This window comes from Neofelis nebulosa, chromosome X (genome assembly GCF_028018385.1).
Source record: "Neofelis nebulosa isolate mNeoNeb1 chromosome X, mNeoNeb1.pri, whole genome shotgun sequence".
NCBI lineage: Eukaryota > Metazoa > Chordata > Mammalia > Carnivora > Felidae > Neofelis > Neofelis nebulosa.
In genome coordinates, this window is record NC_080800.1 from 112,949,329 (window position 1) to 112,976,065 (window position 26,737).

The 26,737-nt window shown below is 44.2% G+C and overlaps 1 protein-coding gene across 5 annotated transcripts in view; it reads right to left on the reverse strand.

Moving 5' to 3' along the window:
- Positions 1–26,737, reverse strand: part of ARHGEF6 (Rac/Cdc42 guanine nucleotide exchange factor 6) — a 103,567-nt gene that overhangs the window by 32,205 nt on the left and 44,625 nt on the right. For all 5 annotated transcript variants that reach the window (XM_058713825.1, XM_058713826.1, XM_058713824.1 and 2 more), the window contains 4 exons: positions 26,404–26,474; positions 12,477–12,571; positions 9,121–9,216; positions 7,370–7,492 (listed from right to left, as the gene is read on the reverse strand). In XM_058713825.1, coding sequence (XP_058569808.1) covers positions 7,370–7,492; positions 9,121–9,216; positions 12,477–12,571; positions 26,404–26,474 — 385 coding nt within the window. The remainder of the gene's footprint in view (positions 1–7,369; positions 7,493–9,120; positions 9,217–12,476; positions 12,572–26,403; positions 26,475–26,737) is intronic.

The following is a 26,737-nucleotide window of genomic DNA, read 5'->3' on the forward strand; positions in this document are numbered from 1 at the left end:
TGCATAAAACCTGTAACATATAGAAATGTAATGTATTTTACAACCACAGCACAGTAACTCAAATCCACAGGAAGAAATAAACACATAGTAAACGAGAATGTTAATGTAACTGATGCTATAAATACATCCTTGCCCTCTTTTCTTCTCTCGTTTTCATTATTACACATAAAATAATACTTATAGCAATATACTATTGGGCTTGTAACTTACAGATGTAATATGTATAACAATTGTAGCCCAAAAAGGGAAGAGGAAACAGAGTTATACCAGGAATCACATTCGTATATCTCACTAGAATTAACTTAGTGTGACTTACAAAGGAGATTCTGATAAGATATATATGGAAAGCATCAGAGCAACTACCAAAGAAAGAATTCAAAACAAAACAAAACAAAACAAATCACTGAAGGACTTCTGGTTTCAGCTCTGACATGTAGAGTTTGGAAGGCATCATTACTATTCTCCCAAGTAAAAAACTAATTGAAAAATCGATGACTTTTCTTAGATCTACTAGGAATTGGGATCACAGGGAAACCACCACCCCCAAGTCTGGAAAGACAGGTAAATACAGAGACTTAAAACAGAGATATGTTTCCCTGAAGGACAAACCACTGGCTCCAGTAACTGGCAGAAACATTCAAATGCTAATTTTAAGAGTCTGTTGGGGCCCGGAGCCTGCTTTGGATTCTGTGTCCTCCCCCAACCCCAGCACTCTCTCTGCCTCTCCCCTGCCCATGCTCTGTCTCGCTCTGCGTCTCAAAAATAAATATTAAAAAAAAATTTTTTTTAAAGAGTCTAAGTGTGGACTACCTGGACAGTTAAAAAACCCCCAGCAACTCAGTCTCAGGATCCAAATATTTTTGTGGGTTTTGCATCCAAGAGCCCAAGCAAGTTCTCACGGTAAAGATCAGGGGAAAATCCTCTCGTGTGCTGTTCTTTACACTTAAAAGTTTGTTAAGAGGACAGATCTCATGCTACATGTTTTTTATTATTATTTTTTTTTTGGTCACCATAAAAATAAAAGAGAAAAAAATTAAGTAGAGGAGAAATAAAACTGCCCCAGGCACACAAAAACTGAGGGCAATTATCGCCAATAGACCACCTTTGCAAAAATTGTTAAAACAAGTTCTTCCGAGAGAAGGAAACTTGGATCTACATCCAAAAGGAAGAGTGTTGGGTTGCCTGGGTGGCTCAGTTGGTTAAGCGTCCAACTCTTGATTTTGGCTCAGGTCATGATCTCACAGATTGTGGGATCGAGTCCCACATCGGGCTCTGTGCTGACAATGTGGAGCCTACTTGGGATTCTCCCCGCTCTGTCTCTGCTCTCCCCTGGCTTGTGGGAACACTCTCTTTATCTCTCAAAATAAATAAATTTTATTTTTTTTTTAAATTTTTTTTTTCAACATTTTTTTATTTATTTTTGGGACAGAGAGAGACAGAGCATGAACGGGGGAGGGGCAGAGAGAGAGGGAGACACAGAATCGGAAACAGGCTCCAGGCTCCGAGCCATCAGCCCAGAGCCTGACGCGGGGCTCGAACTCACGGACCGCGAGATCGTGACCTGGCTGAAGTCGGACGCTTAACCGACTGCGCCACCCAGGCGCCCCATAAATAAATAAATTTTAAAAAAAGGAAGAGTGTTAGAGAATAATAAATGCAAGTAAAAGAAAACCTTTTCTTCTTCGGATTCTTCGTGGATCTAATAGATAACTTTTAAAAGTAATAATAGTGACAATATATTAGGTGGTTTTACCTTATGGAAAAATAAAATGAATGAGCACAATGTTATAAGAGATGAGGGAGAATTGAGAATACTCTTTTATAAAGTACCCACACTACCTATGAAATGGTAAAGTGTTATGTGAAAGTGCTGTTAGATTGGTTATAAATGGATATTATAAACTCTAAAGCACTAAAGTTTTTTTAGAAGTATAATATGCTAGGAGAGAAGATAAACTGAAATCATATAAAACATTTAACTAAAATCAGAGAGAAGTCAGTAAAAGCGGGGAGGGGGGGCGGATAGTAAAGAAACAAAGAACAAGTGCAATGAATAGAAAAGTTATAAACATGGTAAACATGAATCTGACTATATCAATAAGCACTTTAAATGTAAATGGTCTAAATACACCAATTAAAAGACAGAGACTGTCAGGGTGGGTTAAACAACAAGACTCAACTGCATATTGTCTACAAGACACAGACAGAATACAAGGAAAAGGATGCAAGAGATATATCATATTAACGGTAATCAGAAAAATAGCTGGCTTCAGGGCACCTGGGTGGCTCAGTCAGTTGAGCATCCGACTTCGGCTCAGGTCATGATCTCTGGGTTTCTGAGTTCGAGCCCCACGTCGGGCTCTGTGCTGACAACTCGGAGCCTGGAGCCTGCTTCCGATTCTGTGTCTCCTCCTCTCTGTCCCTCCCTTGCTCATGTTCTCTCTCTGTTTCTCAATAATAAATAAATGTTAAAAATTTTTTAAAAAATGCTGGATTAGCTATATTAATTTCAGAAAAAGCTGATATCAGAATAAGGGAAATTATCAGGGATAAAGAGGAAGCATTACATAGAAATAAAAGTCAGGGATAAAGAGGAAGCATTACATAGAAATAAAAGGGCCAATCCCCAACAAGACAAAATAATCCTTAACATGAATACACCTAAGAAGGGAACATCAAAATACACAAGGCAAACACTGATAGAATGGACAGGAGAAATAGATAAATCCACTATTATGGTTAGAAACCTCAACATCTCTCTATCAATAAACAGATCCAGCAGATAGAAAATTAGTAAGGATATAGTTGAATTGAACAGCACCATCAATCTAGTGATCTAGTTGACATTTATAGAATACTTCATCTAATCACAGCAAAATATAAATTCTTCTCAGGCTCACATGGAACATTCACCAAGATAGACCCAATTCTGAGACATAAAACACAGTATAACAAATTTATAAGAATAGAAATCAACAAAAGGTGCTGGGACATTAGACATCCACACACAAAAGAATGAAGTTGGACCCCTACCTCATACCACATGAAAAATTAACTCAAAAATAGATTAAACAGGGGCACATAGGTGGCTGAGTCGGTTAAGCATCTGACTCTTGGTTTCAGCTGAGGTCATGACTTCAAGGTTCATGAGTTCAATCCCCACATTGGGCTCTGCACTGACAGCTATGGAGCCTGCTTGGGATTTTCTGTCTCTCTTTCTCTCTCGGCCCCTCCCCTGCTCACTCTCTCTTTCTCAAAATAAATAAATAAACATCTTTTAAAAATAGATTGAAGAGCTAAAGGTAAGAGATAACACTATAAAATTCTTAATCAGGCATAAATCCTCATGACTTGGATTAGGCAATAGTTTTTTTAGATAAACACCAAAAGTGCAAGCAGCAGAAGGCAAATTCGAAATTAAAACTTTTGTGATTCAAAAGACACCATCAAAAAACAAACAAAAAAGGACCCCATCAAGAAAGTGAATAGAAAATCCACAAAGTGGGAGAGAATTTCTGCAAATCGTATATCTAATAAGAGGATATAAAGAAGAATATATAAAGTGTTGCAAGTCAACAATGAAAAGAGGAATAACCCAACTGAAAAATGGGCAAAGGATTTAAAAAAAATTTTTTTTAATGTTTATTTATTTATTTATTTATTTATCATTATTTTTTTTAATGTTTTTTATTTATTTTTGGGACAGAGAGAGACAGAGTATGAACGGGGGAGGGGCAGAGAGAGAGGGAGACACAGAATCCGAAACAGGCTCCAGGCTCCGAGCCATCAGCCCAGAGCCTGACGCGGGGCTCGAACTCACGGACCGCGAGATCGTGACCTGGCTGAAGTCGGACGCTTAACCGACTGCGCCACCCAGGCGCCCCAATGTTTATTTATTTATTTATTTATTTTTTAAAATTTTTTTCAACGTTTTTTATTTATTTTTGGGACAGAGAGAGACAGAGCATGAACGGGGGAGGGGCAGAGAGAGAGGGAGACACAGAATCGGAAACAGGCTCCAGGCTCCGAGCCATGAGCCCAGAGCCTGACGCGGGGCTCGAACTCACGGACCGCGAGATCGTGACCTGGCTGAAGTCGGACGCTTAACCGACTGCGCCACCCAGGCGCCCCTGTTTATTTATTTTTAAGAGAGAGAGACAGAGTGCAAGCAGGGGAGGGGCAGAGAGAGAGGGAGAAAAGGAGGCTCCAGGCTCAGAGCTGTCAGCGCAGAGCCCAATGCGGGGCTTGAACTCACGAACTGTGAGATCATGACCTGAGCCGAAGTCGGAAGCTTAACCGACTGAGCCACCTAGGCGCCCCCAAAATAGGCAAAGGATGGAGGTACCTGGGTGGCTCAGTCGGTTAAGCGTCCGACTTCATCTCAGGTCATGATCTCAGCGTTCATGAGTTTGAGACCCGCATTGGGCTATCTGCTGTCAGCGCAGAACCCACTTCAGATCCTCTGTCTCCCTCTCTCTCTCTGCCCCTCCCCCACTCACTTACGCTTTCCCTCTCTCTCTCTCTCTCTCTCTCTCTCTCTCTCTCTCTCAAAAATAAGTAAACATTAAAAACGAATAAAATAGGCAAAGATCTGAATAGACATTTCCCCCAAAGAAGCTATACAAATGGCCAAAAAGCCCATGAAAGATACTTAACAGCATCCTTCATCAGGGAAATGCAAAGCAAATCACAATGAGATATTACTTCATACCCGTCAGGATGGCTACAATCACAAACGCTGATGATAAAAAATGCCGGGAATGAATATAAATTGGTGCAGCCACCTTGGAAACCAGTCTGACAGCTCCTCTAAAGGTGAAACATAAGTTTTCATATGACCTAGCGATTTCACGCCTGGGTGTCCACCCCAGAGAAATGAAAACATATGTCCACACAAAGACTTGTAGCTAATGTTCATAGAGGCATTATTCACAATCCATATGTCCACCACCTTGAATGGAAGAACAGTATGCTGTATATTGCATATCGTATATTGTATATTGTATGCTGTATATTGTGTATCTAAACAATGGAATCTTTTTTTTTTTTTTTTTTTTTTGGTGATTTAAAAAACAAGGTACTTAGGGGCACCTGGGTGGCTCACTCGGTTGAGTGCCTGACTCTTGATTTTGGCTCAGGTCATGATCTCACGGATCCTGAGATCGAGCCCCGGGTCATTGGGCTCCAACAGGGTGGAGGCGACTTGGGATTCTCTCTCTCCCTCTCTCTCTCTGCACCCCCAACTTGCACGCTCTCTCTCTCTCTCTCTCTCTCAAAAATAAATAAACTTAAAAAATTAAAAATTAACAAATAAAGACCAAAGTGCTAATAAGTGCTACAACATGGATGAACCTGGAAAACATTACGAGAAGGGAAACAAGCCAGACCCAAACGGCCCTGTGCTGTGTGAGTCCACTTAAATGAAATGTCCAGAGTGCCAGCGAGTGCCTGGCGATTAGGATGGGTTTGTTTCGGGAGTGATAAAAATGGTCTCCAATTGATTGTGGGGATGGTTGCACAACTCTGAATATGCTAAGAATAATTTAACTGTATGTGAATTCAAACCCAGTAAGCCTGGTGTATAAAAAAGGAAGTGGTAATGTTTTATTTCTTAAGCTGGGTGGTGTGTACCATGGGTGTTCACTTTATTGCAATTCCTTAAATTTGCATTTAAGTTATTCTTTGTAGGCAAAATATATATCTTAACAAACATATCTGTTTAGAAGTCTGGCAGACCTGGGTTCTAATTCTGGCTCAACCGCTTAACGGCTATGGGTTCTCAGGCAGATTCCTTGACCTTCCAACGTCTTATCTGTAAAGCAGAGACGGTAATAATAGTAATTCCCTCATAGGCTCTTACATCATGTGCCTGGCACACTATCAGTGCTATTATTAGCTAATATTAGCTCTAAGGAGTTGAGCCACTTGCCTAAATAACTCAGATTCACGGCTCCGCTTTCTTTAAACGTCAACTTCCGGGTTTGCTATTCTACAAGAATTCACGACGTTGGTCAGGAAATAAAAACTGACCTTCGAGTAGGACCCACTGAATTCTACCTTAAAAATGTCCTTACTTAACGGCTCTATGAAGTCAACGCTTCTAACAGAGCAGGACAAAACCCAAAATTCCACCACCTCCGAGGGTTGGTGTTGACTAGTGTTCCAGTCTGGCTCCGGGAGTTCAAGTCTGAGCCAGATTGAGAGAAGAATATTCCTTTTGGCCATGAGCAGTCTCTACAACTCCTATCCATTCTGAATCTAGTCTCCAGGTTAAGTCCTGAGAGACTCTGTGTGTTGTACTTGCTACTGTCCCCACCACGTCAGATTTCTAGCACATGATTTCAAAGTTCAAACGGCATCTTTAAACCTATCGTACAGGGGCACCTGAGTGGCTCACTTGGTCAAGCACCTGACTCTTGATCTCGGCTCAGGTCATGATCTCATGGTTCATGGGATCGAGCCCCATGCTGGGTTCTGTGCTGACAGCGCGGAGCCTGCTTGGGATTCTTCCTCTCCCTCTCTTTCTGCCCCTCCCCTCCTCGCTCGTGCGCGCGCTCTCTCTCTCTCTCTCTCCCCCAAAATAAATAAATAAACTTACAAAAAAGAAACCCACCATACAGCGTGCTGGCCCAGATGAATGCATCAGTAAATGTGTCAGGGACAGGGAGCCCGAGGGTCAGGAGGGGTAGGAGAGAGAAGCATTTATCAAGGTCCCTTGCGAGGCCTCTGAAAGGAGATACTATTCTGTTATTCCCCATGAATCTGAAACAATTTCTAATCCTGTACAATTATTATCACAGCCCAATTGCATAAAGTACCTGCCAGGTAGTTCCCACCGCTCGTGCCCTTCCGCCCTCCATGTTAGTAAATATCTGCCTTCCAGTCACAGCGCTGCTTGAGACGTCCCCCACCAGACAAAGGGAAAGTGAAAACGAGATGACCCCTGGCACTTGAGCTGTTTGTCAGCAACTCAGAAAAACCATTCATGGGGGCACCGGAAGACTACACCAAAGGATCCAAGTGGAGTTTTGCTTCAGGAAGGCCTTCCCTGAGCCTCCCCTCCCCCCACACTAAGCTGATACCATGTTGCACAGTCTCACACCATCCTTTTCATTACCCTTTTGTCCTACAACATGTTTATGGTGTTTGATTTCACGTCTGCATTGCTCTCAAGAGTCTATGCTCTGAGGGGAGGGACTTCCTCTTCCTTGCTTACTGCTGTATCCCTGCCAGCCAGGACAGGACCTTGCACATAGCAGCTGCTCAGTCATCAAAAGTTCAGCTGGCGACCTTGGACTTCTAAATGAAGCAGTCCCAGGAAAGGATCTCACTGTAAAGCAGCCTATTTGGGGAAATGGTAACAATTTACCTGTGCTGTGTGAGTACATTGACAGCTGAAGGGTGATTTGCGCAGTAAGCCAGATACATAGATTTAAAATGAGGCATGAGGTTCAGTAGACAGCCTCCTACTTTGTGTTGGTTTTCTGGGAACCTGTAAGTAAAACAGATGAAACACAGAATGTAAAATAATAAACGCAATAAAGGAAGATGGCTCCAATCAAACCTGGCAACGTGCAAACCTTTGGAATTCTTTTGCCAAAATTAAAAGAGAAACTATATTATAATCACTTCCTCCATGAAATGTAAGTTCTTGACCACCAAACACAGCACCAATGCATAAGGTCAGGTACTTACCTGGAATTACGAAGTAGGGTGTTTTGGGTTTTTTTTTTTAAGATATTTATTCAAGGGCGCCTGGCTGGCTCAGTCGTTAAGCATCTGACTTGGCTCGGGTCATGACCGCATGGTTCGTGAGTTCGAGGACCACATCGGGTGAGCTCGAGCTCTGCTTCGGGCGAGCCTGCCTCTCTATCTCTGCCTCTCCTGGGATTCTCTCCTTCTCTGCCTCTCGCTCACTTGTGCCTCTCTCTCTTTCTCGAAAAAGGTATTTATTCAAATTATAATATTCAAGTTTTTGGCCAGGCACACACAAAAATACTGTCGGCTAATTTATATGAAGTTCAAGTACAGACACAACTAATCAACTCCAAAAATGACATATCACAAAAGAGTATTATGTAGTCTTAGTGACCTGGTGGTCCCTAGGCAGGATGGCCTCAAGATTTTTTTAATTAATTTTTTTTAAGTTACAAGCCACCTGTTTTTATTTGTAGAAAAATCAGAAAAGCGCAAGAAAGAAAAAATATTACCCAGAACCCCACCATTCGGGGATTATAATAATTTTGGCATTTTCCTTGGACTTCCTCCTACCTCTTTCTCTATAAAATGGAAAACAAAGATTACAAATCTAGTTTGTGATCTGCTCTTCTCACCTGGTGACTTCTCTTCCCTCATCAACAAGCTGGATCCCTATGCACATTGAGGATGGCTCCACAGGTCTCTTTGGTGTGGGCTCTTACCATCTTCCTTCCTGGATGACCACCCGTGTCCCAGAAAGCTCAAGAAACAGGCAATCCCTCCAGTTTCGCTATAGACGATGAAAGTTGACAACTTCTCCAAGATACACTGCTTGGAAAATGAATCTTGCTACAGAAATATACTGCCTGATGATCATTACAGCCCATTCCATAGTTGAACACTTCAACCATCGAGCTAGCCATCAAATATGTATTGTGGTTCACACAAAGATATACTTTCCTTTCCCCACTTCTTCAAGTTTCAACTGTTAATATAATAGATAAGATCCTGGGTGTGATTTAAAGAGAAGCAGCAGCTTGTGCAACCAAATGAGTCATCTGACTAATTTTCCATTTGCAATGTACAAAAGAAAATATCTAATCAATGTCAAAGGCATCATCCGCGGTCGATCGAGACCGTATTTGGCTCTTACACTGCCCAGGAGCAGTAAAAGCAATACAATTTTTCAGTAAAGTCAGGAACAATTTACCGCACGTAGAGCCCTGATATATACAACTAATGGTTTGGCCCTGTGAATGCCACCACCTAGCGTATTTTCTCTGTACCGGGACCGTTTATCAAAGTTGTAACAAATGAGTAAACATAAAATGCCCTTAATCTAAGACAACAGTTAAAAGGAAAACAAAACACGCCAAGGAAGCGATGTTGCTGGCTATCTTGATGGCAATATGTGACACTCACTTTGAACATTCTTCCAAGGCTTGGCAGAGCGTCTGTTGAAATGAGCATACTTCCTCAAAGTTCCCCAATAAAGATGTAAACTCCACAGTACTCAGACTGGAAAAAAAAAAACATACATAGTTTCAGTGGCTAGAATTTAAGGATGATTCTAGTTATCTATCTCTGGTCCAGCGAGCTGATGATTTGCTAATAACTGGCAAAGGGGACAAGAGAAGCAACCCCTAGATTTTAACTTTCGCTTTTTAATTTACACCAAGTCCGTGTTCTTAAACAACTTGTAAAAGCATCTTTACTCGGGGTGCATGGGTGGCTCAGTTGGTTAAGCGTTGGACTCTTGGTTTCGGCCCAGGTCATGATCCCGCGGTTTCGTGAGTTCAAGCCCAGCGTCGGGCTCTGCCTTGGCAGCATGGAGCCTGCTTGGGATTCTCTCTCTCCCTCTCTTTCTGTGCCCCACCCCCTGACGCTGTCTCTGTCTCTCTCAAAATAAGTAAATAAACTTAAAAAAATAAAAGTGAGGGGCGCCTGGGTGGCGCAGTCGGTTAAGCGTCCGACTTCAGCCAGGTCACGATCTCGCGGTCCGTGAGTTCGAGCCCCACGTCGGGCTCTGGGCTGATGGCTCGGAGCCTGGAGCCTGTTTCCGATTCTGTGTCTCCCTCTCCCTCTGCCCCTCCCCTGTTCATGCTCTGTCTCTCTCTGTCCCAAAAATAAATAAAAAACGTTGAAAAAAAAAATTTAAAAAAAAAAAAAAAAAAAAAAAAAAAAAGAAAGTGAAAGCGTCTTTCCTTGATTTTCTTTTCCTGCAGTAAGAATAATGATCGTCAAGCAAACGAGGGTTTATCAAAGCCATTTAGGCATTTTACAGTGCAACGAGTGAACGAATTACAACTGCATACTATCTAAATATCTTAATAGGCAAAATGCATCGCAACGGGGGATAAACGTAAAGCATTTTGAGTCTTCTAGAGCTGCTGGGAGAGCAATCGAAGGATAGTATATATGCTCGCAGAATGCACAGGGGAAAAAATCACAAAACCCAGTTTCTCCCAATTTGCAATGCTCATAAATCAACGAAAGGAAATGTTTGGGAGAGGAGGTCCAGGAGAAGAAACTACTACTGATTTGTCTGTGGAGTGGAACGGAGCAGATAAAGGCAAACGGAACGGTTTTATCCAGAGCTTCCGCGCTGTGACTTCTGTCCATTCCTCCCCTACCAGACAGTACGTGGTAACAAGAAGCACCAACCACACTCACTCGGTACTTAACACAGAGGCGGGCGTTTCACACATAACGCATCGTAACCTGCCCACAACTTTATGAGGTAGGGACCGTTGCCTCCGTTTTTAATTAATTTTTTAAGTGTTTTTTTTTTTTTAATTTATTTCTGAGACAGAGAGAGACAGAGCATGAGCAGGGGAGGGGCAGAGAGAGAGGGAGACCCAGAATCCGAAGCAGGCTCCAGGCTCGGAGCCGTCAGCCCAGAGCCCGAGGTGGGGCTCGAACTCACGGACTGTGAGATCATGACCTGAGCCGAAGCCGGACGCTTCACCGACTGAGCCGCCCAGGCGCCCCTGTTGCTTCCGTTTTACAGGTCAGGAAACCCAGGCACAGAGAGGTCCAGCAAATCGCCCGGAGTCACAAAGCCAGTGAAGGGTGAAGCCAGAATGCCAATCAAAACGTTCTAGCTCCAGAGTCCATGTTCTTAGACCGTTTGGGGGAGGAGGCTTTTCTGAAGACTTAAAGGCCTTTCTTCTTCATGTATTAATACCAGGGGCGTGTTTCCCAGAGAGTCATTTTTGCTGACAAAGAAAAGGAACACCCAAACAAACGTTACCTGAAACCCCTCGGGCATAGAAAGCTGCCAGCTTCTCTGCCCCCATCGCCCTCCTGAACCACACGCTGGAAAACCCCTATGATGGGGAGTCAAAAGCAAAACCTTCAGCCAGCCAGCTTCCCTTTCCTCTTACTGTTTCCAGCTTGCTAATCAGTCACTCCTTCATTTGAAATCTCACCATCTCCCCTCCCAGGGTCACCGCCTCCGTGTCCTGCCTCTGCCTGTCACCTCCGCGAAACGGAAGGCACATGTTACTGGTGGCAGGAGGCACAGTGGGTCGAGCGTGGCCACTTCCTGGCTGTGTGATGGGTACGGCAGTAAGCCCTTCTGGACTTGAGTTTTCTGTGTTCAATGGAGATGGTGATTTCTTCCCGGGCGCTGGACCCAGTGATTCACTGGGGTTCCTTCCATTCAGCTCAAAGAAGCATGATTCACAGAATTCACTTCGTGCTTTACATAATAATAACAAAGGACACTTTGTTGTTGATCGCGTTTAAGCTCTTACAAAACATAGGACTATAAAATCCTTTCACGCTGGAGTAATATTCCCATAGTGCCGTGGAAAATTCCCAATTGGGAAATTCAGCCAAGCTTTATGCCTTAGCAAACATGATGTGGAAAAAAGGGAGAAAAATCGTGAAATATATGAAACATATTTCCCTGACTGAAGCCCAATACTTTAGGCAGCTGTCCAGCAAAAGTAAACTCTTCCCGAGGAAAAAGAGGAGGTTTTTGTCCCCCATTACATGGGCCAACTGCTACATTTTCTATTTGACTTATAGATCGTAATCTCCAGTAAAGTGTAATCAAGTAAGATATAAACACAAACAAATGCAGTTAGCCACTGTTTAATATGCTATTCTAGAAGCGCGCACACACACACACACACACACACACACACGCACCCAAAATGAGCGGTCGATATTTTTCTTTCACGAAGACTAAGTTTTCAATTCCAGCCTCAGACAGTCACTTCGAAGACCAGAATAAGGTTTGAATGTTTTGTTTAAAAAAACAAAAACAAAACAAAAACATTTTAACATCTCTATCATTCTCTTTTTGCCTGGCTGAAATACAGGCTTGAAGTGCCCTTACGAACATTCACAAAATGCCACACTCTTTCCGCTCTCAGACCGCGGGAAAGAGTTTCTGCCCTGGCAAGAAAAGGTCACGGGGAGCACAAAACTTTCCAGTTTACATGTTTGCTGCATAGAAACACCAGCAGGCCCTCTTGGGGCGAGGCAAAACCGCATGTGTCGCTTTTAGGATGTACACAAGATAAAAATTGTGACAGACAAATGCGGATCCGCTCATTCCTTCCACAGCCCAAAGAGACAGAAAGCCAAGCTCTCCAGCAGCAACATCTTGCGTAATTTCCGTTGCCTTGACCGTGTTTCTTGGCAACCTGTGATCTGTGGAAATTCTTCTAAAGGGCAAAATCAATTATTCAGTGACATAAGAGTAATGACTCGATGCTGACACTATCTTGCTTTATTTAGCAACGGGTTTAAAACGTAAATCTTACTTGTTATTGGCCTGCAGGGGTCTTAAGTAAGTGACAAGTAGAGACTGAAGTTCTTTAGCATAATCCTTTTCAGTGTCCAAAATGTTCTGTAACACCTATGGAGAAACAAAGGTCAGGGTCTTGTATTTGTCAGGACAGTCCCAGCTAAGAAAGAGCTTTTAACCAAATTATGAGGCTAGCACTGTAAGTGAAAAGCACAAAATCTGAATGCCCTTTGTTTCATTCTAGCAAACTATTTTAATGATTATGGTTATATTGCATAAGTCATATGAATACAATTTTTCAAAGTCACCCATAACCGGAGGGGCCTGGCCATTTACACAGTACTGTTGAGAATGCTTTTGTTTGGGTACCAATTTGACAGTAAAATATATTTAATAAAAAAAGAGAGAGAGAGAGAGAGAGAGAATGCTTTTGTGTGCTTAAATCATTGATCCTCGGGAAAGGGCTCAGTTAGCTAACAAAGGATCATTATTCCCATTTTGTGGAGGAGAACGTTGAGACCAGCCACCTTAGAACGCGCAGATTCAATGTCAGGATAATTTAATGAAAATGGACGTCAAATGCCGTCAAATGTCTTTATGTTTTTGGCAAGACCTTTAGGGGACAAAAATCTGAGGCCACGGTGAATTTTTAAGTAGAGTTAAACCTAGTCTTTCAAAAAAGGTAAAAGGTGCTGGGATGAACGATTCAAAGGGAAGAGGAAGCAGGAGTGTGAGGAATTTGGCAAGGGAAACAAAGCCTACCGGTGTTATGAATTAAAACCAAATTAAAATCCTCTGGGCAAAACAACCCACGTACGGTCCACAGTCTCTCTTGCCCCACCAGTGCTAGGGGCCCGGTCCATCCCCCAGCCTCTTCCGGGGGCAGCTCCAACCTTCCCTTCAAGCTCCTCAAGACACGCAAGCTAACATTTTCGTACCTCTTCTCTCCTACCTCCTAATTCATTCAACAAACATGTACCGAACGCCTACTCTGGGCCGAATGCCGCGCGGCCTGCCGGGAGCTTCCACTCCGTTCGCAGGGCCAGACAGCGTGAGGCGTTCTTAGCTGGGATGTGTACTCACAGGACAGTCCATGACGATCTGCCTTCGAAAGGTGGAGTGAGCAAGGCGAGCAGAGGCCCGGGCGACTGTGGGCATTTGGGGGGACACAACCGGACTGGAGGGTGGTCGTCCGGGCTCTGCTCCCGACTGACAGCCTGGCTACAGTTTTAAGGCTTCACCCGCCTCACCTCAGATTGTGACATTTCACCTACCTCAGGGACCGTTGTGAAGAGGCACTGAGACACTGGACAGGTAGGTGCTAAGTGAGCAGGAGACAGTCCCACCAACGTAAGGGGGCAAGAGAAGGTTTCTCCACGGCAGCGCTGTTGACATTTCAGACCAGATAACTGTCCGCTGTGAGGGGACGCCCTGTGCGTTACAGCACGCCTAGCAGCATCCCTGGCCTCTACCCGAGAGATGCTAGACGCCACTAGCCACCCCCTGCTCCAGCCTGGCGATGACACATGTGTCCCGGCATTGTTCAGTGTCACCGAGGGACAATACTGGCCCTAGGTCAGAATCCCTGCTTTAGAGGGAAGCCGCCCACAGGGTGGCTTCTGAAGCGAGGACTGAGGTCACACGGCCTTCTCCTCAGCCACTTCTGTCTCCTTTCAGTTCCTGTCTTCCTCAGAAACCACTGTCGAAAGGTGTTAGTGGAAACAAATCCCGGGGCCTGGAGGTTCCACTGCTCCCTGGAATTAATCCAGTGACGGGCTGGCGATGCTTTCCTCCCCCCCATAGAAAGTTTAGGCACCCCAAAGGAAGTCAGCAACTACCCTGAGATGAACAAAAAAAGAAAACACAACGTAAAAACACTCACGGGATGCCCTTAAGGCAGACGATATGTAGCTATAAATGTCTCTATCGAAAAATAAGCAACAGGACTTCTGGTTTCTGGGCCAGCATTTAAGGAGCTTGGAAGTCATTACTCCAGCCTAACAATCAGCAGACTAGCTGAACTAACTGGGGGAAAAAAAAAAACCCTAACTCTTCTTCTCAGGGAATTGAGGTCACGGGGGACAATGCTACCCCCAGAACTGAAGAGACAGACAAGCGGACACAGAAAATCAAACCTTGCTGGAGCAGAAACCCATGAGCAGAGGCCTCTGCGGAACTCAGCAGCAGGGCAGGAGAATCCGAACTGTGACCGAATTGCTGGGGGGCTCAGCGTAGCCCAGTCTGAGAGTTGAAAACCCCAGGGGGCCCAGTCACGGGACAGCCCACCCATCTTTTGTTTTACCTCCGCTAGCCACCAGGTTGTCTCAGTGAAGTGGGAGGAAAATCTCCGTCCTGCTTCAGAAGGGGGAAAGGAAGGGGAGCCATCTTGAAATACGCCACAGCATTCTGTTCATCCTAACAAGGTCTGCCCTCAAGAGAGAAACTATTTGACCAGAGCTTGATCTATCAGGTTTTTCGTCAGAGCCTAACCCACCTAGGGGAAAGGAAATACCCTATCCCGGTCCCTCTAGCCTTCCTGTCCCACCTAAGGGAGGAAAGCTGCTTGAGAAGCACTGGTGAAGTTCGTAATCCAGAGACATAAACTCACCAAAAGACTGAGACCTAATCACCGGGCTCCAGAATACTGCCCCTGCCCCCTGCGCCATGCCACCGTATTACTAAAGACCTATTTACTGCAGTTCCTTTCAACTAGTACATCATGTTTGGCTCTCAACGAAAAGCAACAAGGCGTACTACAAGGCAAAAAACACAGTTTGAAGACACAGAGAAAACATTAGAACCATGGTCAGATATGGCAGGAATGGTGGAATTAATGAGACTAGGATTTTAATATAACTATGTAACATGCTGTATGAAAGTAGACAACATACAAGAACAGATGGGAACTGTAAGCAGAATGAGAGAAATATTTAGAATAAAAATGAAACGGTAGAGGTCCAAAACACTCTAATAGAAATGAAGAATGCCTTTGGTGGGCTCATTAGTACACTGGCCCACTAAAAAAACAATCTCTGAGGGGCTCAGTCGGTTAAGCGTCTGACTTAGGCTCAGGTCATGATCTCACGGTTCGAGCCCCGTGTCGGGCACTGTGCTGACAGCTCGGAGCCTGGAGCCTGCTTCCGATTCTGTGTCTCCCTCTCTCTCTGCTCCTCCCTGCTCATGGTCTGTCTCTCTCTCAAAAATAAAAAAAAAATTTTTTAATTAAAAAAAGAGTCTCTGAACTTGTGGATATGTCAATACAAGATTTCAAAACTGAAAAGCAAACAGGAAAGAAAAAAAGACTAAAGAAAATGGAACAAGATACCAAAGATGACATATGTTTAATGAGGCTACCAGGAGAAGACAAAGAGAAAGGGACAGAAGAAATACTTGAAACAACAATGACTGAGAATTTTTCCACATTCATGTCAAACACCAAACAACAGATCCAGGAAGCTCAGAAAACACCAAGCAGGCAGATCATATTTAAACTGCAGAAAAAAACAATGATAAAGAAAAAGTCCTGAAAGAAGCCAGGGGGAAGGGTGGGGAGGGTTGGGAACAGCTTACCTAGAGAGGAGCTAAGATAAGAATTATATTCAACTTATCCTCAAAAACTATGCAAGTAAGAGAGGAGTGGAGAGAAATGTTTAAAGTGTTGAGAAAAAAAAAAAATCTCCCCAACTTGGCATTCTGTACCTTGTGAAATTTTCCTCAGGCATATAAAAATTGAGGGAATTTGTTGCCAGTAGACCTGCCTTGCAAGAAATGTTTCCCAAAAGGTTCTTCAGGAAGAAGGAAAATGCTATATAGGTCAGAGACCCAGATCTACATAAAGAAAGAAAGTACGAGAGAAGTAGTAAGTGAAGCATCTGACTATTTCAGCTCAGGTCATGATCCCAGGGTCATGGGATCAACCCCTACGTCAGTCACGCACTGAGTGTGGAACTTGCCTGGGATTCTCTCTCCCTCTGCCCTTCTCCCCATCTCTCTCGTTTGCACTCTCTCTCTCTCTCTCTCTCTCTCTCTCTCTCTCTCTCTCTCTAAAATAAAAAAAAAATGAAATAAAATAAAAACTCGAATTTTTTGTATTCTTTTTTTTTTAATGTTTATTTATTTATTTTGAGGGGGAGGAGGGGACGGGAGAGAGGGAGAGAGAGAAGCCCAAGCAGGCTCTGTGCAGCCATCACACAGCCCTCCGTGGCACTCGAACCCACAAACCACGAGATCATGACCTGAGCTGAAACCAAGAGTGGGTCGCTTAACCGACCGAGCCACCCAGGTGCCCCATCTACTTTTTTTGTATTCTTAATTGATCTAACAGATAACAGTTTGTTCAAAATAGTAACAGGAACAATGTATTCAATTATATATGCTTATCTACAAGCATATATATGATGCCTACGTATGTTTATGTATAAATGAAATGAATGACAGTAATGATGCCAGGGGTGGGAAGGAAGAATTAGGTATACTCTGTTATTATAAGGTGCTTGTGCTACCTGTGAAGCGGTATAGTGCTCTGTGACAATGGACCCGGATTCCTTCTAAATATATATTGCAAACTCTAGGTCGACCACCCAAAAAAGTAAAAAAAAAAAAAAAAATCTATAAAGACACAAACTACCAAAACCGACTCACAAAAGAAATGGAAAATCCAGGAGCGCCTGGGTGGCTCAGTCGGTTAAGGGCCTGACTCTCGATTTAGGCTCAGGCCATGATCTCACAGTCATGAGATTAAGCCCCACATGGAGCTCCGTGCTAGGCGTGAGGCACGCTTAAGATTCTGTCTCCTTCCTCTGCCCCTCCCCTGCCTCAAGAAAAAAAAAAAAGAAATAGAAAATCTGAATACATCTATAACAAGCAAAGCCATTGAATAAAGCATTCGAAACAATTCCCATCATTTAAAGCCCAGGATGAGATGGCCTTACTGGTCAGTTCTCCCAAAAGTTGAAAGAATTTATATCAATCCTTCACAAACTCTTATAATCTTAGAAAAGAACAAAGTACAGGGTACATTTCCCAATTCCAAAACATACTCCAAAACTACAGTGACAAGATAGTTTAGTACTGGCATAGGATAGATACATAAATCAACGGAGTAGTCCAGAAATGAACCCCCGGTCAACTGAGTTTTGACAAGTGTGCGAGACCTTTCAATAGGGAAAGAACAATCTTTTCAGCAAATGGTGCTGGGACCACTGGATGTCTACATGCCAAAGAATCTGCACTCCAACTTTATAACATATACAAAAATTAAGTCAAAATGGACTCAAGAGTTAAAACTACCAAACTCTTAGAAGAAAACAGAGGAGAAAATCTTCACGACTTCAGATTTGACACCAAAAGCACAAGCAACAAGAGAAAAAAAAATACATAAATTGGAATTCATAAAAATTAAAAACTTACGTGTGTCAAAGGACATTATCGAGGACGTGAGAAGACAACCCACAGAATGGGAGAAATATTTACAAGTCGTATATCTGATAAGGATCTAGTATCCAGAATATATAAAGAACTCTTACAACTCAACAGTAAAAATAATTAATTAAAAGTTGGCTAAGGGGGCGCCTGGGTGGCTCAGTCGGTTAAGCTTCCGACTTTGACTCGGGTCATGATCTCACGGTTCGTGAGTTCGAGCCCCGCGTTGGGTTCTGTGCTGACAGCTCAGATTCTGGAACCTGCTTCAGATTCTGTGTCTCCCTCTCTCTCTGCCCTTACCCCGCTTGCACTCGGTCTCTCTATCTCTTAAAAAAATAAACAAACATTAAAAAAAAAAAAAGTTGGCTGAGGATTTGAACAGCCCTAGAGTTACCATATGACCCAGCAGTTCAATTACTAGAGAAATGAAAACCTATGTCCACACAAAAATTTGCACATGAATTTTCACAGAGCGTCATTAATAGTACCCAAAAAGTGGCAATAATCCGAAGGTCCATAAACTGGTGAATGTCTACACAAAACCTCGTGTGTCTATACAGTGGAATATTAGCCGCAAAAAGGAAAGAAGCACTGATATATTCTACAACATGGATGAACCATGAAAATATTATTCTAAGTGAAAGAAGCCAGACACAAAGGAACAAATATTGTCAGCACAGAGCCCGTGTGGGACTTGAACTCACAAACCGTGAGATCACGACCCGAGCCAAAATCAAGCGTCGGACGCTTCCCCCACTGATCCACCCAGGCGCGCCCGTGCAAGTTTAAAACGGTGAGTCTTGTGGTATGGAAATGATACGGCCAAAAAAGCGATTTTAAAGACTCAAAGCACGTATTTCTCATCTGTTAATGGAAACTCTTTCCGTTTTTTTCTCCCTGACCCCACGTCAGTGAAACTGCCTGCCCAGCTGGGCTGGGGTCGCCTGTGGTACCTCAGATAATCGCTTATATAAATGCGCTGCACTCATATTCATTTTGTATTCTTAGAAATGGGGAGAACTACACCAGAATTCAGCAGCACCGTCTTTTATAAGTAAGAGGGAAAACATACGCAGACTGCTTCATTAACAAGATTTATTTGTCTACAGCATTTGTATCAAGGGTGGGAAAAGGCTGGTAGCGTGCCTTCCTGCTAATGTTCAGGAAGGGATGAAATCATCTAATCATCTCCTTTTGTTCACATTTTTCTAAAAAGACCGGGTCTGGATACGAGCCATCTCACATCCTCACCCTCCTTTCGAGCACTGTTGCCTAGAGCTGTGACACTACCCAAATCATCACGTCTGTTGAAAATAAGAAAAACAAAAGAAAAAAAAAATCAAACCGAATCCGCTCACCCGTTGCCCGAAGGAACTTTTTAAATTAGAAACTGCAGGCGTTATTTACCTCGTAAAATGAGGTTTTCATTTTCTTTTTTTACTTTTTTTATCTTATTTTAGAGAGAGCGTGCACTCATGTGCCCCGGGGGAGACAGGAAGAGAGAGAGAGAGGGGAGAGAGAGAGAGAGAGAAAGAGAGAGAGAGAGAGAGAGAGAGAGAGAGAGAGAGAGAGAGAGAGAATCTTAAGCAGGCTCTATGCTCGGAGTGGAGCCGGATGCGGGGCTCAATCCCATGACCCTGGGATCATGACCTGAGCCCCAGTCAAGAGTCGGATGCTCAATTGACGGTGCTCCACAGGCGCCCCATAAAATGTGATTCTTAACACAATTAAACAGCATTGTTTGAATCCGACCTCCCTCTCACCACTGAAACAGCGTTATTGTTTCAACGTCCTTCAAAACGCTATCATCTGGGGCTCCTTTACAAGAAATCAGTAGGATTTTGCAAGAAAGGTGCCAACTGTCCTGCTCCAGTGGCTTTATTTGCCAGGTGAGGCGGCGCACTTTCTAGAAGTCCCACTCTCGCTGGACCCACCAGCCTGGGACACGCAGAAGGCAAAGGTTGAGGGAAGCAGGCGGATATCTCCCGCCGCCTTACAGTGAGCAAAACTGAAACAAATTTCATAGCTAAACATTTCCTCCTTCAGAGCTAAACAGAAAACATATTTTAACTCTTATTGTTGAAAGTTTTGAGGGTGGCTGAATGCTGACTTTACAAAACTAAACTGACAGAGATGATCCACGATTCCTTCACTTAATAATGCAAAAAACAACAACAACAACAAAAACCCAATTGAACGGTAACATGTTAAATAGCGCTGCCCTGGCTGCGGTCTGATGAGGAGAAATGCTCATCAGGGTGGACACTTAGGATTCTTTCTCAAATTCATTTGAGCTTTTATTGCTTTCCTCAATCTCAAAAGACCAACTGATGAACTTCTGAGACTGGTTCTTTATTTTTCAGGCCACAGGGCATGTACTGTAAAGGGATAAAAAGGGAAGCAGACAGAGGAGGCTATGTGTTCCCAAACAGAAGGCCTCAGTGGTGAGTCAGAAAGCAAGGGGTTTGGCAAGCCAAACAGCAGCACAGTTTGATCGAGATGAAATCCATTCAAACTTACTAAAATAGACTGCATCCAGACATTGCCTTTGCCTCCCTGACTCTGTCTTCACAAGGGCGACGGAGTATTCTTTTGCTCAATTAACCTTTGACTAAATTCAGAGCGAGACAGATGGTAAGAAGCCATAGAAAAACAGGTGGCGGCCTTTTATGCCTCTATCCTGGGCTATTGATTTTCCAGTAAAATATATTTCCCACATTTCCTGGAAAGGCTTTAGAGTGAGTTCGTTTTTATAACTCTTCTTTTTTTTTTTTTCCAAAGGGAAAGAGTCATAGAATATGAAGAAATTATTTTAAGAGGCTAAAATGCATAAACAGCCGACCCTTGAACGACACAGCTTTGAACTGCGGGTCCGCTTACTGTAAATGTCTTTTCTGTTCCTTATGATATTTACATTTTTTTTTAAAGTTTATTTATTTTTTAGGGAGAGAGAGAGAGACGGAGTGTGAGCAGGGGAAGGGCAGAGAGAGAGAGGGAGACACAGAATCCCAAGCAGGCTCCAGGCTCCAAGCTGTCGGCCCAGAGCCCGACACAGGGCTCGGACTCCCGAACCGTGAGATCGTGACCTGAGCTGAAGTCGGACGCTTAACTGACTGAGCCACCCAGGAACCCCCTGTTCCTTATGATATTTTAAATAGCATTTTCTTTTCTCTAGCTAACTTCACTGTAAGAAGACAGGATGTAATACATATGACATACAAAATATGTGTTAATCAACTGTTCATGTTAGCGGTAAGGCTTCTGGTTAAGCTCTTGGGGAGTCAAGAGTTCTACATGGATCTTCGGCTGTGCAGGGGGTCAGCGCCCCTAACTCCCGAGTTGTTCAAGGGTCAACCGTATATGGATGAGTAAGACAGGAAATGGGTAGGTAAAAAAAAAAAAAAAAAAAAAGTACAGGGAATGTGGAGAAGGAATAAATGGGCAGATGTAGGGAGTAGTTCAGGCTGGTAGATAAAAAGGGGAAGGTGCACAGAGGATTTTGAGGGCAGTGAAAATACTCTGTGTGATACTATAATGATGGATACAGGCTATTATACATTCGTCCAGACCCACAGAACATACAACACCAAGAGGGAACCCCAATGTAAACGATGGACTTTGGGAGATCACGACGTGTCAGTGTAAACCCTTCGCTTGTCACAAGTGGTCACCGATTCTGGTGGGAGACGCTGTGAGCGGGTGAGGCTGTGCGTGTGTGCGGGTGGGAGGGGTACGTGAGAAATCTCTGTTCCTTCCGCTCGATTTTGCTGTGAACCCCAAACCGCTCTGTAAAATAAAGTCTTAAAAAAGAGGGGGGGGGCGGATAAGCGCTAAAAAGGTAGAGAAAACTCCGGGTGGGAGCAGGTGGGTAGAGAGATGAGTAAGAGGGAAAATGGGGTAAGCAGAAGGTGGGTGGTAAGAGCAGAAATTGCGGGAGGCTTCCTGGGATTTTTATGTGAGGTCACATGTTACACACTCCCCACCTTTCCCACTGCGTACGGGTTCTCCAAGGCATACCCTCTAGGCATCTGCCACAAGTTACAATGAAGTAGAAGAAAGTTAGGAGAAAAATAAATTGTGCTGGCCGCTACCGATTGTACCTTCCTGTTTGGAGGTAGGGAGAGATCATCTCTCCCTCTGCAGACGGATAGATGCTCGCGCCCAGAATCGAAAGTTCGGATCACTGCGTGTGAATACAGCACTCCACCTTCCCGGGGGGCATTTTGACGGGCGAAGAAGACAGTGCAGTCCACTCTATGACCAGGCAGGGAGGGATCGCGGGCGCGCCCACTCTTGCCCGGGGGGATGCGCCCATGTAGCCCCCCTGCCTGAATTCCCTTCCAGCTCTTCTCTGCTTAGCTAAGTCTCGACACGCTTGAATCCCGTCTTCCACTGAACCTTTCCCTTTACTGGTTCTCCAGCTTCAGTTTAGTGAGCAGCAGAATCAGCCGTTTCCTGGGGCGCCTGGGTGGCTCAACCGGTTGGGCATCCGACTTCGGCTCAGGTCATGATCTCACGGTTCGTGGGTTCGAGCCCGGCGTCGGGCTCTGTGCTGACAGCTCGGAGCCTGCTTCGGATTCTGGGTCTCCCTCTCCCTCTGCCCCTCCCCCACTCATGCTCTGTCTCTGTCTGTCTGTCTCTCTCTCAAAAATAAATAAACATGAAAAAAAAGTACTGTTTCCTGAGATCTATGGCCAGAGATTCTGATATACAGCAAGTCCGGTATGGGGCCCGGACGTGTGCACTTTTAACAAGCTCCCCGGGGCCTTCTGAGGCAGGATCCTCCAACCACGTTTTGAGAAGCCCATCTTAGGACACTTTATAACTGCATCATTCTCTGCCACGTGGCTTCCTATCACGTCTGTCCTACGTTCCCAGTGAGACAGACCATGGGCACGAAGAGCTAAGCGCTGCGCACAGATTCAGCCTGATTGCTAAGCCACATAGATCCCTTTTCCTGTTCTTTGTTTTCTCAGTTTTACTGAGGTATGATTGACAAATAAAAAGTGTCTATGCTTGAGGTGTATAACTTGGTATATTTTTGAAAGATTTTATTTTTCAGTGATCTCTACACCCGACAGGGGGCTCGAACCCACAACCCCGAGATCAAGAGTCACACGCTGCTCCGACTGAGCCAGCCAGGGGCCCCTATAACTTGGGCCTTTGATATAGGTATGCAGTGTGCAGTGATCGCCACAGTCAAGCTAATTAACACCAGCCCCTCACATTGTTACCATTTTCCTTTGTTGTTGTTGTTCTTTATTTTTAAATGCCTCCTGGCACGTCACGGCAAGTTATGAAGGGCAGAGAAAGCCAACAAGCAGCATAAGATTATCAGAAAAACAATGGATAGAAAAATGGCATGCTGTTTCTCGGTAGTGAGAGAAGTTTAACAAACGGCAGGGAATTTTGAGAACGCGGAAGGAGCCACGGTCAGGGGCAGCAAAAGCCTCCTCTGGGCTGCCACGGCCCTAAAGGATCCTGAGCACCTATTCCAAGCACCAGGCCAGGAGTGGGCAAGCCTCAGTTAGACACACTGAACGTGGCTCGTGGCACATGCAGGTCTGGGCTGGGTACTCAAAGCCACTTTGGTCACACTGGAGAACTTGCATCAAGGCCCGGGTGGGGCAGAAATCAGCACACAGTCCCCTGGAAACTTGAAAAGGGGGAGACAAGTCCACAGACTTGCAAATTCAAGGAGTCTCTATCCTGCCCAAACTGATCGGATGCGACTGGTTCATTTTACGTGTCAACTTGACTAGGTCACAAGGTACCGAGCTTAACCATTATTTGGGTACGTCTGGGAGGGTGTCTGCAGATGGCATTGGTAGGTTGAGGAAAGCAGACTGCCCACCCCAGCGTGGCTGGGCATCGTCCAATCTTTTGAGGGCCTGGGAAGAACAAAAAGGGAGAAGAAGGGAGAATTTGCTCCCTCTGCCTGACTGCTTGAGCTACAAACATCAGTCTTTTCCGCCCTCAGACTAGAATTTACACCATTGGCTCTCCTGGCCCTCAGGCCTTTGGATAATTGAACTTCCAGGAATCCAGCTACGGGTCTTTACATGCCTTGCCAAAGTCCTATGTATAAGATGTTCACTGCAGAATTGTTTAGAGTGGTAAGGTACGAGAAGCCATGCACATGGCTTTCACATCTCAACTACTGTAAATAATGCTGCACTTAAACATAAGGGTACGTGGATCCCTTCGGGTTAGTTCTTGTATTCTCGGGGTAAATACCCAGTAGTACAACTGCTGGATTGTAAAGTAGTTCTATTTTTAACTCTTTGAGTTAAACACACACACACACACACACACACACCCCATTGGAATATTATTCGGCCATAAAAAAGAATGAAAAGAATGAAACCGAGCCATTTGCAATAACACGGATGGAGTGAGAGAGCATAATGCTGAGAGAAACAAGTCAGTCAGAGAGAGACAAATGGCATACAATTGTATTCATCAAGAAACAAAACACACGTTGGGGCGCCTGGGTGGCGCAGTCGGTTGAGCGTCCGACTTCAGCCAGGTCACGATCTCGCGCTCCGTGAGTTCGAGTCCCGCGTCGGGCTCTGGGCCGACGGCTCGGAGCCTGGAGCCTGTTTCCGATTCTGTGTCTCCCTCTCTCTCTGCCCCTCCCCCGTTCATGCTCTGTCTCTCTCTGTCCCAAAAATAAATAAAAAACGTTGAAAAAAAAATTAAAAAAAAAAAAGAAAAAAAAAAGAAACAAAACACACGAGCAAAGGGGAACAAAATAAAAGAGAGGAAAACCAAGAAACAGACTCTCAACCATAGAGAACAAACTGATGGTTACCAGAGGGGAGGTGGGGGGGGGGGGAACAGTTAAATAGGTGATGGACGTGCACAGTTAAATAGGTGATAGGAGGGCACTTGTTGTGATGAGCACGGCGTACTTTATGAAAGTGTAGAACCACTGTAGTGCACACCTGAAACTAATATAACACTGTATGTTACGTAACGGGATTTTAAATACAAACTTAAAAAAAATAAATAGAATCAGCAGAGGCAGAGACAGCTCCAAAGCCGTGTGATGGCATACTCCAGAGGCAAAGAGAGAAGAAGCTACTGCAACGTTTTCATCCACCATTTGACTGCATACTTTCTTTAAAAATTAAATCACGGTGGGGAGGGGGCGCCTAGGTGGCTCAGTCAGTTAAGCGCCAGACTACGGCTCAGGTCATGATCTCACGGTTTGTGAGTTCGAGCCCTGCATCAGGCTCTGTGCTGATGGCTCGGAGCCTGGAGCCTGCTTCGGATTCTGTGTCTCCCCCTCTCTCTGCCCTCCCGCCGCTCATGCTCTGACTCTCCCTCTCAAAAATCAGTAAACATTAAAAAAAAGTTTTTTTAAATAAAAAAAAATGTAAGAAGAAAAATAGTGACAAGATTGTCCCCTATGATTATTGCCCATGTCCCCTATGAAGCTTCTTCTTGAGTTTTCATACCCATGACCACTCATGTCATCATTATGGAGCAAACTCATGGAAGGGTGCAATTCTGACTTTTGGAACGCTACATATAGAGATGTTGAACAAGATTATCCATGTGCAAAATGAAAGGAGTATGCAGTCCAAATGCACATCCAATATTGGGTGAAAAGTGACACTAAGGAGCACCTGGGTGGCTCAATCGGTTAAGTGTCCGACTCTTGATCTCGGTTCAGGTCACGATCCCACGGTTCGTGAGAACTGTGCTGATGGCGCAGAGCCTGCTCGAGATTGTCTCACTCTCTCTCTCTCTCTCTCTCTCTCTCTCATTCTCCCTCTCTCTCTCTCTCTCTCAAAAGTGACACTATTTCAAACAAGAAAACTTAGAGCTTACAATGATTTGTCCTTTTCATTAGTGATTGGGCCGAGTCTGGAAAGGAGACGTGAAGGAAAGCAGAGGGAAGATTAAGGAGAATAATACAATTTTTTTTTCTCAGATGGGAACTTATTTTGAGTACTGTATCTGTCCTATTTATAGCTAATATATTTTGACATGTCTGTGTTCAAGCCAGAGTCATTCCACGCCTCCTGCTGTGCCAGAGGGCAGTCTTCCCTCCGGGCTCTCCTCAAATACAAGGTTCATAATATTTTGGAGGACACCATAATGGATTGATTAATTCGAAAATAAAATCACAGTATGCGATCACTTAAAACTAATAGCATTAGAGGAACGTGGGAACTCACCTTCTTAATATCTGGTAAGGCTATATCTAACTGCTGGGTTTCCCCATCACGCCTACTTATGAACCAATTTCTCTTTTGGTGCCGTTTAACAGGCCTTGCTCCAAATCTTTGGGCTACCTTGGAATTTTTCAGTACGGTGGATGTAAAACTTCTAGACATCTGTAAGAGGCCTACCAGCAGAAGAGCTCCACGGTAGCACAGCTGACATTAGACCCTTGCGATACTTTACCCAGTCTCCTATGAGCGTCACCTCAATGCATCAGTGGCTCAGCAAGTGAAAAGGTTCCATACAGAGAGTCAAGAAATTTTGTTAGTTCTGATCTGAACACTCACCACAGTATAATAGTTCTTGGTAAGTGGAGTAGTTTCGAATCCTTTGCCAGCCTTGGGGGAGAGGGGTCTCTCTGTGGAATAGACATTTAAATTATGTTAAGATCACACAGATCTAAGATGAACATTTTATAACTGAAGTCAACTCACATACTATAAATTTTGTCAAATGGAAGGGTCAGTGGAAATGTACATTCCCCGACAAGTGACACTCTAATTTTACTAAACTCTAGATGGTCCAAGCTAGGGTTCTTGTCCAGACCCCTTCAATTTCCGAGAAGTTAAGGCCTAGCTAATGAATGGCAGGGCCAGACCAAGAACTTCACTCCATTTGGGC